Genomic DNA, 13,944 nt, shown 5'->3' on the forward strand with positions numbered 1-13,944 from the left:
CGCTGCGCGAAACGAGACAATCGCAACAGCTCGCGCACGACGCCGTCAGCGAGTGCGCCGCGCCTCAAAAAAGCGAGAGTAAAGAAAAAAAATGAAGACGGGGCCTGTGACGTATGCGACACGCGTTTCTTGAGCTCCGGTATGGGAGTGGAGAGAGTGTCTCTCTTGGCAGTGGCGCTCGCCGCGTGAAATCATGGGTTCACGCGTCACTGAAATATTTCTATCTCGGCTAATAATGGAACCGATTGGAAAAACTTTTGCGGCAGAACGCTCTCTAGAGGACACGTAACAACTTCCAGCATATAAGCGAAATTTGCTTTGTGGCCTGGTGAGGGGCCCTTTAAGAAACAATCTTTTTACGCTTTAGAGCCAGGATGGGAGTGGGAAGATGATGACACTGGGGGATAAAAGTTGTATAATCAGGAATAAAGTACCCCAGACAGGCTGGCCGACGTTTCAGTAGGTGGAGCTATCTTCTTGTTCTTTTTGTAAGCTTTCTAATACCAGGGTACTTAAAGGATGGCAGTCGATTCATATATGCCTGCTCCTCTCATTGTGCGGCCGTTAATTAGAAGTGTGAAATATCAGGTTCAGGTCACTAGAAAGAGGCTAGATGTACTCCCCTGAGCAAATGTATACAGACGTGGGATTCCATGGTAAAGCCGATTTTTTTTCCGCCTATGAAATTAACTTGAAACTGAGGACTGCATTCCAAACATAGCACTGCGGTCTTTCCCCTTTCCAGTGTACTTGTCAAATTTGGTTTGTGCATCTGAATTACAAAGAAATTCAGATTTTTCGGCGAGCCAGTGGTTTATACATTTTTGCCCAAGGGTTGCAACTTTGTACGAAATCATGAGAACATGTAGATGACTGTGATTATGCAAAAAAGAAAAAAATCGCAGATTCGCCCGAAAGGCGGAGCATCAATTGCGATAACAAATTATTAGACGACTATACGAAGTAATTAAGTGTAGCAGATTTATCTGCCGTGTAAACTGGTAAACATTCGCTTACTAACTTAAATTAACAAGCATGGTGACACGCGAGCACAGGCAAGCATGAACAGATCTCACTCGGTGACCGCGTTGACTCGCTGTCAAAACGCTGGCATGAGGAAGCGCCGCAGCATCAGCGAGCAAATTGACCTTCGTGCTGCCTCGCTTCAACTCGGAACTATATTCCGTTTCAGACATCAGGTGCAACGCTGTGGAAGCTACGCAAGAAGTTCGGTGACGAATATGTATCACTCCGCGCGTTCCATCTATGCTTCGCTGCGCGCTGACGGCGTTCGCTCGCGCGAGCGTGCACGTGAGGCTGCTGCCATGGGCTGCCAATAAAAAATAACCCCGAAAAGAAACGCAATGAAAAAGAAATTAATCTAATACAACGCATTAGACAGTCGTATGCCACAGTTTGTTTGTTTCTAAGAATTACCACTTTTTTTTCATTCTATACTCAGCCCATAGAAAGAACAGTTTCGCACAATTTCCATCAAGAACATCAAACTATTTGTAGGACTGGACGCAGCCATTGCGAAAAAACCTCTCTAGCCTCCACAGCGTTGCTCCTGATGTCTGCAACGGAGTATAAGCGGCAAGAATACAGCGCACACGAAGTTATCAGCCCTCGGCTTACCTACAATCTAGACCTAGAAATAGCAGCGCGCTCAGCTGCGCATACGCAGCCGCCGCCGGATTAGAACCCCCCCCCTCCCCCCGTTTCCAACACCCGCGGTGCCTTGCGCGCGATGGAAGACAGCGCGCTTCCTTCCCGCATTCCTACCTTGCGCGCGCGAAATCGAGCCACCACCGTCGTCGGCGCACTCTCGCAAGCTCTCACTCGCACATACAGCATACGGCGCGCGGCCACGATGTTATCGCACCTGGGCTTTATATGAAACATCATGGCGACGACTATGTCGGAAATGCGCCTAGAGCGTCCATCTATTTGCCATGGCAATAAAACGAAAGAAAACCACAGAAGAACTGGAAAAAAATTTAAAGAAGAAAGACAATGAAATCTCAAAGCTTAGAGAATGTGTTGAAAGTGCTGAGCAGTACTCAAGAAGGAAAAATGTCAAAGTACACGGTGTTCCACACACAGAAGGTCAGGATCTGTACCAGGTCTTGGTGGATTTTAGCGGCAAGCTTGATGTCCCCTTGCCTGAAAGGCACTCTTTGGAAGGGGTACACAGATTGAAGGCACAGAAGGACAAAATCGCTCCTATAATCGTCAGGTTTACAGAACAAGCAACGCGAGACTTGTGGCTGTCAAAGAAAAACGTCCTCCAACAAAAACAAAATTTTCATCAATGAAAACTTAACGAAAACGCAGAAAGAACTTTTTTGGAAATGCAGAAAACTTGCCAAAGAGCTCGACTATAAGTTTGTCTGGACACGAAACGGCAAGAATCTAGTTAAAAAGGTGGAAGGCGCGAGTGTGATAAGCATTACCACTGAGAATGATCTTGCAAAAATGTCCTAGATGGCCTCGTTCAGTTCTTTTCATGATTGGGACTTCCACGTTACAAATACCCTAGCTGACAACAAAATGTAACGAGAACTTGGCTTAGTACACATAAATGTGCGCAGCACAAAGAAAAATTGGGATCAATTATGCGCATACTTGCGCACGAGACTCCTTAACATCAATGTAATTGTGATTACCGAGATTAATCTGAATGCAAGTAAACAAGGTAGATACACGCTCAGGGGTTACTCACAGATTGCTTTATGCCGAGAAAATCGAAGAGGAGGAGGAGTTCTTGTATTTGAGAAAGATAACTGGGTTTTTAATAGGCTCGAAGTAGCTTTTGATTATGCAGAAGTTATTATTGTCACCCTAAGTAAAGTAGATGTGACCTACACCATATGTTCGATATACAGGCCTCCCAACATGAACACAGATTTATTCCTAGAGGAGTTAAACTCTCTGTTGAAGAAATATATGAATGAGAAGCAGCTTATATTGGTAGGGGATTTGAATATCGACATAACGCAAGTGTCTAGGAAAGCGGCGACAGATTATCTTAATTTACTAGCAGAATATGGACTGGTCAATGTAATTAATGAATACACTAGAGAGGAATATTTGGGTTCAAGAGTAACGAAAACCTGCATTGATCATATTGTTGTTCGGCTCGGACAGCAGCGCTATACAAGCGGCGTAATTAAAGTCAAACTAGCAGATCATTACTTTATACCACTTGTAGTCATGTCTGACAATGATGCAGAGCATTGCGAAGTAAGAACAAAAAACAAATTATAGACAACGCAAAAGTTGACATGTACATAAAGGACACAGATTGGATTTCACTTTTACATTTAGACCAAGCCAGTTTATATGCCAAATTTGTTGAAACCTTTAGGACGATATACGTAAAGTCTCCTAAAATCATAACAATCAAGCAAAGAAATCCCAATACGAAATGGATTACGAGTGATATTATTCTTTCAAAAAGACAAAGCATGGCAAAGGTGCAGAAAAGAACCAGGCAACGAAAAACACGGAGTGGAATTTCGAACTTTACGAAGCGCGGTGACAGCTAAGTTACGCCTGCAAAAAGGAAATATTTGATGCGCCGATTTTCGGAATGCAAAACCGATGTGAAAAAGACTTGGACTACGGCAAACGAATTAATGGGCAGATCCAAACGAGCTAGCGTCGATTGATACCATAAAAACAAATTTCCCAAATGAAAACATACAGATGCTGTGCAATAAATTTAATGAAACTTTTATTGCTGCAGCAGAGAAGCTGAAAAAAAACGGAGAGTGACCAACATTTAGAATACGAGCCGAAACGCACATGCACGCATTCAGCTTATCTTCCAGCGATGACCGAAGTTGATCTTTGGACGATAATTCAAGGCATGGCAAAGTTCAAACCACCAGGGTTTGATAAAATCCACCCTCGAGATTTGTGCTTCAACTTTCACAGACTCAAACAAGTACTTTTAAAGATTCTAAACGGAATTTTCGAAACGGGCATAATACCCAAAGAACTAAAAATTTCAATCGTAAGACCTGTCTACAAAAACGGAAAGAGAAGTGACTGCGCAAATTACAGACCGATAGCGATATTTTCCACAATAGCGCATATAATGGAAAAATATTTGGTCTTTGTAGTGCAGTCATTCTGTGAAAAGTATTCGCTGAATAACATGGCACAGTCTGGTTTCACAAAGAATAAAAACACAATTAATCTGCTTGAAGAATTCTCTGACTATATCAGTACATCAAAAGAAAATAATAATGTAGTCTTAGCCCTATTTTTAGACCTATCAAAGGCTTTTGACACAGTAGTACATAAGATATTACTCAACAAGCTAAAGAATCTAGGATTCAGAGGTCACTTCTATAATTTTTTTCTAAATTATTTTACTGATCGACTACAATGCGTTAAACTAGATGATAGCTACAGCAATTTCAAATTAATAAAGTGTGGTGTGCCCCAAGGAAGCACGCTAGGGCCCATACTCTTTAATATAAATGTCTCAGATCTCGGCCTCCTACCACTGAAATCAAAACTTTTTCAGTACGCTGATGACATTGCGATAGCGCTACAAATGAGTTACTATAACTCGGAATGTCAAATCTTCCAAAGGGACATATCAGAAATCGTAGACTGGTTCGCACATAATTCAATTTTTATATATCATCAAAAAACTAAACTAATCTGCTTCAGTAATCCACATAAGGTGCTTTCATTTAACATGAATGCATATCTGCACGCTCCACATTGCAACGCATGTATTTGTCAACCATTACAGTTTGAGCGTGTGGTCAAGTATTTAGGAATTTTTTTGATCAGCATCTAACCTGGAATAACCATGTCAAACACGTTTGTGGAAAGCTAAGAGCTGTCGCGGCCATGATGTATAGTCTGCGCAGGAAAACGCCTATTAACCTAAGAGTTACTATATATAAGGCATTAGCAGAATCGGTAATTACATATGGTATAACGTTATATGGTACATGTTCTGACTATAAAAAGCAAGCGATTGATAACGCAGTCAGATGAATTGTCAATAGCATAACTTATGGAACCGGACTAGAACAATCAGACAGAAAAGAAAAGTATAACATTCTAGGAGTACTTCCAGTACAGGAGCTATTTAAGTATGTGGTTGTAACACGCTATTATTATTCAATTTCTTTTAAAGTATTGGTAAAAAAGGATGTTGCGTTACGAAAAACAGAAAGGTATTTTAAGCCAAGGGTGTTAACAAACTATGGAAAGAAAACAAGAAAGAAAGTATTATGTCCCTGATATTTTTAATGAACTTGATACAACACTGTATGATATCAATTCAAAAGGTAAAATGATGAAAAATGTGAGGAAGTGGTATTCAACTGTTTATTGTAATATGTGATTTTTTTATTGGGATTCTTACGTGGCTGGAAAACGTAGTATTTATTATTTTTGTGTTATAATTTTTTACTTTGAAGTTATATAATCTTGAACAGTAATTATGTTTCATATCTCTATTGAAAGTTGTACCACCTGCTGCTTGGTCTTCTAACAAGCACGATGTGCTTAGGTCACGGAGCAAGAAACATTAGGAGAGGAAACTCCGCTGTTTGCGGCGACCAGAAAAGGTCACAAGCCCGCGGAGCCGTTTAGAGCCGTTATCGTGCTGGCGGCGCCTGGCGGCCTGGAAAGAAATTACCGCCGTTGAGAGCGCGCCGGTGCCCGGGCGCTGCATTTTTTTTTTTTCGCCGTGGCTTCTACGACGCGCCGCATGGCGCCGCCACTGTATATGGCTCCGTCGGCGCATACAATTGTGACTTAATCTGGTCGCCCGCGCTCGCTCGCGCTGACGGGAGTTTCACCTCCTAAATGTCTTACTCCGTGGCTTAGGTTGACCAGCAAACGAGATCTGTCAATATATATATATATATATATATATATATATATATATATATATATATATATATATATATATATATATATATATATATTTGAAATAAAGTTTGGGGCTTGCATCTGCTGAGCTAAGATGAGTGCCAGCCAGTGCTGGCAAAGGTTGGTTGGGCTTTACTTTCTTGTGCTAGTGTATGCACACTTTGATACTGCTGAAGCCTCCTTGTGAATGATAACCCAGTTCACAGTGCAAAATTTTAACTTGAAAAAGTGGTGTACAACTTTAAATTAGATTAGGACTGCAATGTCTACGATGAATTTAAAAAAATCATAGAGCTTGTTTATTTAATTTAGCAACTTTTAGCTGCTGTTACCTATAAAGGATAGACTAAGATTTTCATCGATGGTTAAAAATCCAAAACATGCTTAGATGTCTAGAAAAATTCGCTCCGTCTGACTAGTCAAAACTAAAGCAGCACTTTCTGTTTCTGTGGCATATACAGCCTCCAGAAAATAACATTGCCTATAACTACGACCTGTTTCGACAGGATTAATTCTTGCAGTGTAGTATTCTTCTAATCGCATATGTGTACTGGTAACGGAGCCACTTAATTGTGGGTATAACTATGAAACATTTATCATACTGTACAAACGATTAGTGGGTCCCTTAATTGAAACAGAGATAACCCAGGCTTTATATATTGGCTGTATGGTGCTTGCTTGACATGGTGCCATTATTTATGAACATGTCTTCATTTGATTGATTTATGACTTGATTGTTTGGTCTTTCACTCTGAGGTAAAGAAAAGAAAGAAAAAAATGAGAATAATATTGTTGGCAGCAGAGAACTGGAAAAAATGATGAAATACACAAATATATAGATAGAAAGGAACAAGGAGAAGCAGCTCAACAGCAGTTATTGTAGGACAGGCATAACTGGAGAGCATCACATAACTCTATTGGGTTAATGATGATGACGCAAGTAGTTGTGTGCACATCTCCCTCAGTTGGCAAGCAAACTTCGTGGCAATTCCATTTTTTGCAGATACTCCACAACCAAAAGGCACTAAACTTGGATGAATCCGGGCAAGCATCAGTCCCATTGTCAGGGTCGACTCCAATGGGGCAGTCTGTGCCACGAAGAACATGCTGCTGACTTTATATGTCTATAGTCTTAATAAGCTTTTACAGCTAGATGGAAGTGTTGTTTATATTGAGCAAAGAAGGTGCATGCCCCTCTCCAATGGCCTTTTCTGCTCACTTGTACAGGTATGGTCGACACAATGCTAGTTTTAAGTTCATTGAATGTCACTTCTACACTCAAGCTGTTCAGCTTTCTAATGTGACGTGCTCCATCAGAAATGTTAGTGTGCCAAGTATTGCCAAAAATTTACAATGCTCACAGTACCCTTTTAAAGCTAGTGCTTTTTCTTTTGCCGGGTATATGTCAATAATGCTTATCACACATTTTTTGTATGCTCTGGACATACAACCCTATAGGAGTGAAGAGCATTTTGTATTAAGTAGCTGTTACTCATGTATAAAACAAAGCAGCGCTGTGACACTCAACTAGCACATATCCATCACTTATTTTGTGTTTCTAGTTCAATCAAGACAAAAAACATAAAATGCTAAATTTTTAAGCAGCGTTGACATGATACTCATGCAGTTAGGTCACAGCAAAAGGTTTCTCCCATCTGCTGAATGTTTATTAAAACGCTGGTGCGAATTTGTTTTGATTTGAGAAAATCACTGCAAAAAGCACTTTTACAAGCGTACTTCTTAATCAACAGCTGTCTTATGTTCAGTACAATAAAACTGCATGATTGTTTAGTTTCTACAGTTTGAATTTGCTCCTTGCAATTCAAAATTTTTATGTGAATGCAATGAGAAAGCCCATGACAGAATGAAATCACTATACCTGCATTTGACATACATGTTAAGCCATATGTGTGATTAATAAAGATCTTGTTCAAGTCAAAACTTGGTCATCGCTGGATCCACAATGGAAGTGTTAGCTGTGACGCAACTAGACAGCATCACATGCAAACAGCTGGCGGATATTACCTGCACCATTGCTCGTCAGTCATCCATGAATGACACTCGCATAGAGCCAACTGGTGTCTATGTATATTTGGTTCAGGTCACCATATCCACATCAGTGATAAAACTGGTATTGCTGCATGCACTACCGACATTTATTACATGCTTTACCATAGTCCTAATTCTAACCCGACCAGTTACCAGCCTTTACTGCTAGCTAATATTATTCAGTATCAAAAATGGCGCCAGGAGCCAAGGTTTCATGTGGATCTCTTATCCCTATAAGTGTGTTCAGTGCTGCCATTTAATCCAGTCAAGTTGCAGCAGCAATGACAGCAGTTTTGTGTTGCTGTTAGCCCCGTTTCTCAACGAAGAGTGAGATGCAACATCTGCACGTGCTGTTGTTGGGCATGCTGACGCAGTACATACTAGTGCTGCAGATTATACTTAGTGCAGTCCTTGTAGCTTTTGTACAATGGCATACATAGAGTGCAGAGTTGCAGTTCAGGGTTTTATCTAGCTACAGCATGAATCACGATTGCCTGTGCAGTAGTTGCGATATTGTGTAGGCACCACCAGAAAGCATGTCGCATAATGGCAATGCATTTAAGCCTAGCGATAGAATATCAGCCCCAATTGCATCATCAGCAGCAGAAGTTGGCAAGACAGCTCACCAGTATCTTAGATGTCAGTCATCACAGAGTCTGCAGTAATATTCCAAATTTATGTTAAATTGTGTCTGTGGAAAGCTCTCGAACGACAGTGTAAAAGTGAATTGCCAGCATTTTCAAGACACATGAAAGATAAGAATCCACATCTGCAAATGCTAGCTGAAAAGTAGCAAATTAAATTGGTTGCCTTCACTTTAGAATATGCTACCTCGATGCACACATTCGTACTGGCAAGTGCAGAAAAACTGCTTGAAGCACTGCAGTGGTGGATGAGTGGCTACGGCATTCTGTTGCCGAGCACGAGATTGTCGTATTCCTGGCCACAGTGGCTGTATTCCAATGGGGGCAGAACGCAAAAACACTCTAGCACTCTAAACACTCTAGTTGCACATTAAAGAACCACAGGTCATCAACATAAATCTAAAGACTCACCCCAACAGCGTCTCTCATATCCTGTGTATTGCTTTAGACTATTAAATGCTGCAATTCAATTCTTAAGAACACATTTAGCAGCAATGCAAAACTCCTGGAGAGGACAGCATGGCAGCCACAGCTCGTCGGCGCACTAATTCCCAGTGCATCTTCATTTCTGTCTGCCTTTTTGAATGCCATGCTCATGTCATGGTCTCATTTAAAAGAGTAACTGCTGACAGTCTTCCTCCAATTTGTGGTTACACCTTCACAAGCATTATGCCATTTGCCAACATATTTCATATGGACAATTTGCAAAGATCTGCAAATGTGCTGCCCTACAGAGCTTTATTCCATAGATGAAGAAATCAGGTTTGACCGTAACGCAAAGCAACAACATGATATCTGGTGAAATATAATGTGCAGTAAGCTTTAGACTGTTTCATGCAGCGTGTGTTGGAGTGAACATTCGCAGGTGGGATTGAGCAATCTCGTTTTGAGGAGTAAAAGAAGTGAGTCGATTTGTTAGTGGACGTTGCGCCTCCCCGTGATGAACTGGACTCTGGCTTTTCTTCCTCCTCTTGATCTATCCAGACATAGCTACTGGTCTCTACTAGAGCAACACTTTACCTTCTTACTGCTGGATTCGTTCAGCATTTCTCAAACTTACATTTGGGCTACACCATTATTAGGCCTCGCGCTATCCTTGAAAAAAATTAAACAGACTCCAGTGCCATCCAGGAAATGTGAGAAGAAGCCAAGCACTAGAAGAAGACTAATGACGATGCACCAGACACGCTCGATCACTGTCATGACAAGTAGAAGAAAAAAAAAAGTTTAGGACAGCCTCCACAACTGGGAAGGTGATGTGCTACAACACAAAGTGCAGATGGCAGCTCTATCCAGTACACAGATGTTGAGCGGGCGTTAGCCAACGATGACAGCTGCCAACGCGATCGCCTTCTCCCTGCAGGATCAGCATTCTCCACTGCTGTAGCATCAGCTGAGTGACTGAGAAATAGAATTGGTAGAATCCTGGACAGCCAGTCTGTTGGTTGCAAGTTGAAATCCTTGTGGCACAATGAGAATTTGTCTTTGTAATTTTCTGACAAAGGATTTTGGGATTACAGTGAAGAAAACCAGCAAACATCAAGATGGCCAGGGAAGTGAGCCCATAAAAGATATCGCTGTAAAAAAAAAATACAGTACTAATACAACTAAACTGTTCAACACTAAGGGGTAACGTAACATGCAGCACGGGTGTGGTGGCCAGCATTGCTTTGATTCATGCTTTCCATTGTTTCCCTTTTTTTTCTAATCTCCAAATTTGTTGCAGACGAAACTATTTTCCTTTTGAAAGAGGTGCATCTTTGCTCCTTACTAGACATCCACGCTTCATGCAATCCTCAAAACAGGCAGCAATCGCATTCAGAGCTCAAACTCCTGAGAAACGAAGTCTTGCTTTTGAAAACCACAGCCTGTTTGCATGAAGCATTTTACTTGCGAAGCATTTTACCTGCATGAAGTATTTTACCTAGGGCCATTAAACACATGGCATCAATAACTTATATCAAGGTACCTCAACAGCATTAAGTCATGTAAGACAACCAAGCTTTGCAAGATTACGAGGAAGCTCTAGCACAGGATTGAGTTCTTGTTCTAAATACCTGGTCAACGAAGAAATTGAACAGATGTTGATGAGGTTTGTTGCTCAAGTGAATGTCTAGTGACTGTAGCAAGGAGATCTTTTTATTTAGGCTGTAATTTTAACGTGAAACATCTTTAAAATTGGTCAGGGGGATCGCTTGCTACAAGTAATAACCGCAAGTAATGAAAACATATCGTGGCGTTTTCACTTATATCATTGTAACTGCACCACCCAGACTGCTTACTTTCACATCGTTGTGTAGAGGAAAAATGCCATTACTTAATCATGTATGTCTCTCGCACACAAATGGGGCCATTTTCATGCCATGCATGACGCACTCGGAGCTAAATCTAGCCTCGCGTAGAGAGACATTACTCGGCAATACTTTCATCCATCCAAGCAGGAATGTTCAAGTTCGAAAGGGCTTATTATGCCATTGTCAGTATAATTTATCAAACTCGAACTGGTGCAGAGCATGAGTTATAAGGCCTACAAGTATACAACTTGTTGCAGCAATTTCACGCTTGCTTGGCTATGGCTCCTTTTGTTCCGACACATAGGGCTCAAAACTGGCACAAAGAGACTTGGGCAGCAAGACAGAGGGAAAGCAAGTCCTTTGACCATGGCAGAACTTGCCAATCTCTAATCGGCACAAGCGCAGGAGCACCAACCATCTGTCTGCCCAACGAGTGTGGCAGGATCAAGTGGCGCAGGGCAGTCTCGGGCACCATTTCTCTACTTCAGTGTCCAAACACCCTCCGCAAAACAAGCAGGCCCATTATGACTAGAAAGCGAGCTCAAGAGCAAAATTAGATCGTAGGACCCCCCACTAGCTGTAACTTAAGTTAGGGGTGTAATCTTTCTAATGTGTGAATAAGGGTAACTTGTGTATTTGGTTACATCATTTTTGTACCCTAGTGCTCGTACATCACCTGCAACATGCACAAGTCATTCCATGTACCCCACTGCGGTTGTCTCCTGATACAGCCTACCAAACTAAAAAGGAAATTGTTCAAAACTGCAAGATCGAAAAAATAAAGCGCTAATGTATAAAGTTTACAACGCTGCAACTAAGAAATAACCGATATCTCAATTCTGTAAACTGCAATCAATAATACATATAAAGTGAAAAAGAAAATCAATGTACTATACACTGCTCTGAAGAATGCCACTAATTTGCAACTAGGACTTGTGCAAAATATTCGAAAACATTGTCACAATTTTACAAAGCTCTAAACTCGTGTACGGTAGACCAGTTAATTCGATTTTTCTGCTACTCGGATGCTGGAAGAAGGTCCTGTGCAGCGCAGCACCTGCATTTACATGAGCCCAAAATATTTTCATATCGATCCCAAAATTGGCCTTTGCCGGATGACTCGAACTTGACTAGTCAGCACGCGTGCACCTGACGCATATAGTGATCTCAACGGCAACTCCTGTCTCGGTGGAGCCTAGAAGACATTGAATGTGTTGCACAATTAAAAGAAAAAAAAAAAACATCGAAAACAACTATGTTTGGCCTGCCATAGGAGGATATTCAAGCAACAACCATAGCGCACAATGCCTGGTTACGGCATTTACCCGATTCTAAAGTGGTATTCACAAGAGGAAGAAGTTCGCCTCCTTGTGCCATGCATGGCAAGCGCATCACGTGACCACTACATCAAGCTTTTGTCAAGTGGCACGCCCTCTTGGAGCTCACCAAGGGGACCGGGGAGGAAGGTTTGCTCGAGAGCTGCAAATGTTCCCCCATCCCCGAGTATAGGATGCCTTCACACTTGCATCTGTTTGGCGATGGCGTGTGCGACCTTGGTGCTCGCAAGGGAGGAGGCTCACCGGAAACGGAGGAGATGGCCCCACCTATTTTCCCCCAGAGGAAAGCGAACACCGTTGTAACACATGCCTTTGCTTTTTCAGCAAGGAAAATTGGGCCCTAAATTGCCTGCACTTTGCAATCAGATACCAAACCAAAACCGACTTCGAGACCTTATGACACAGTTGTGCTGCGACAAAGCCTACTTTAGGAAACTGGGCACCACTTTGCGAAATTTGCATTTAGCATCTGCACCACTTGCATTTTCCTTGCTAAAAAATGGGTATGCACTAAGTTTTGTTTACGAGCTTTAATGTCATTTTTATAGGAGTTTTTAAAGATGAGATGCTTTTATGTCCCGTTGTTGGCGACCTTCAAATGACCTTGAGGCAAAAACCAGAGCCGTTACATCCGGGCAAGTTGCGAGAACAAAACAAGATCATCTAGGCCACCAGTCCAAACTTCATAAAATGCAGTCTCCAGCTCCCAACCCTTTGTGCAGGACTGCATTACATGTGCTAGTTAGTGCCCCATCAAGTTACAAAAAATATTGCTTCAGAGTTCTTCCCAATGTTTGTTCACAATATCACTCAAGCTGTAACGCTGAAATTTTATTTGTCCCTTCTAACGGAGACGGTCAAAATGCAGATACAGGGCACCATACACTTGATTGTCATCTTTTGGCGCTGTGACAGGATTGCCTGTTCAACGCCAGCAGTCCGCAAGTTCTGCGCCACACTGCATGACCAAGCTGGCAGCGTCCAACGCGCTGCCGATGCCTGTTTGGCCGAGACACTTGCTTTGAGGTTCAGTTCAAAACAGGTTCGTATGCTGTGGTGGGGTCTGCCATAGCGAAATTGTACTATACCCACTTCAAGGTTGTGGCTAGTATCATCTCCAACCAATCTGCTTTGTTGGTAGCCATATCATGCTTACGTCTACTCTCAATTAGGGGAGAGCCATAATTTTTTACTTTGGACACATAGAATGAACCAAATAAATCAGCAGTGTGTTTTACATTTTTTTCTGAATCTTGTTTAATTTGACCTGCCAGATAATTCAATCAGTTTGGTCGGTCTCGTCAGGGTCAAATTAACGGAACTGAACAAATCTCTATGCTTTACATTCTGTAACAGGCACAGTTTACAAAGCTGCAATGTCTGTTCTTGCTACAGAGCTATGCATTTGTAAACTTTGTACTTAAATATTTTTTTTTTTCGCTTATTAGTTGTGCGCAATTCTTGCAAAAAATTTCAGGCCTTAGATTACTACTGCTATGTCTGTAAATGGCAATGAATTCCATTCAAACTGGCCCTGCAGCTGTCTCATAACAGCGTTTCCACCTTTTAAAGATGGTACAGTAGAAGTGACATTGGAGAGACGCACCTACATCAAATAATCGTTGCAATAAATAAGCGGAGCAGCCCTCTGCCTTCCAGTCAAGCTTACCACAAGTACCATCAGCCAAATTTTTAACATCACACGAGCAG

General features: G+C 41.7%; 1 protein-coding gene across 1 annotated transcript in view; it reads left to right on the forward strand.

Annotated features, from left to right (window-relative positions):
- Window positions 1-7,851, forward strand: part of Rab32 (RAS oncogene family member Rab32) — a 36,060-nt gene extending 28,209 nt beyond the window's left edge. Inside the window, exon 6 of the mRNA XM_075689459.1 lies at window positions 6,914-7,851. Coding sequence (XP_075545574.1) covers window positions 6,914-7,024 — 111 coding nt within the window. The 3' untranslated portion in view covers window positions 7,025-7,851. The remainder of the gene's footprint in view (window positions 1-6,913) is intronic.
- Window positions 7,852-13,944: the final 6,093 nt, after the last annotated feature.

Source organism: Dermacentor variabilis, chromosome 4 (genome assembly GCF_050947875.1).
Source record: "Dermacentor variabilis isolate Ectoservices chromosome 4, ASM5094787v1, whole genome shotgun sequence".
Lineage (NCBI taxonomy): Eukaryota > Metazoa > Arthropoda > Arachnida > Ixodida > Ixodidae > Dermacentor > Dermacentor variabilis.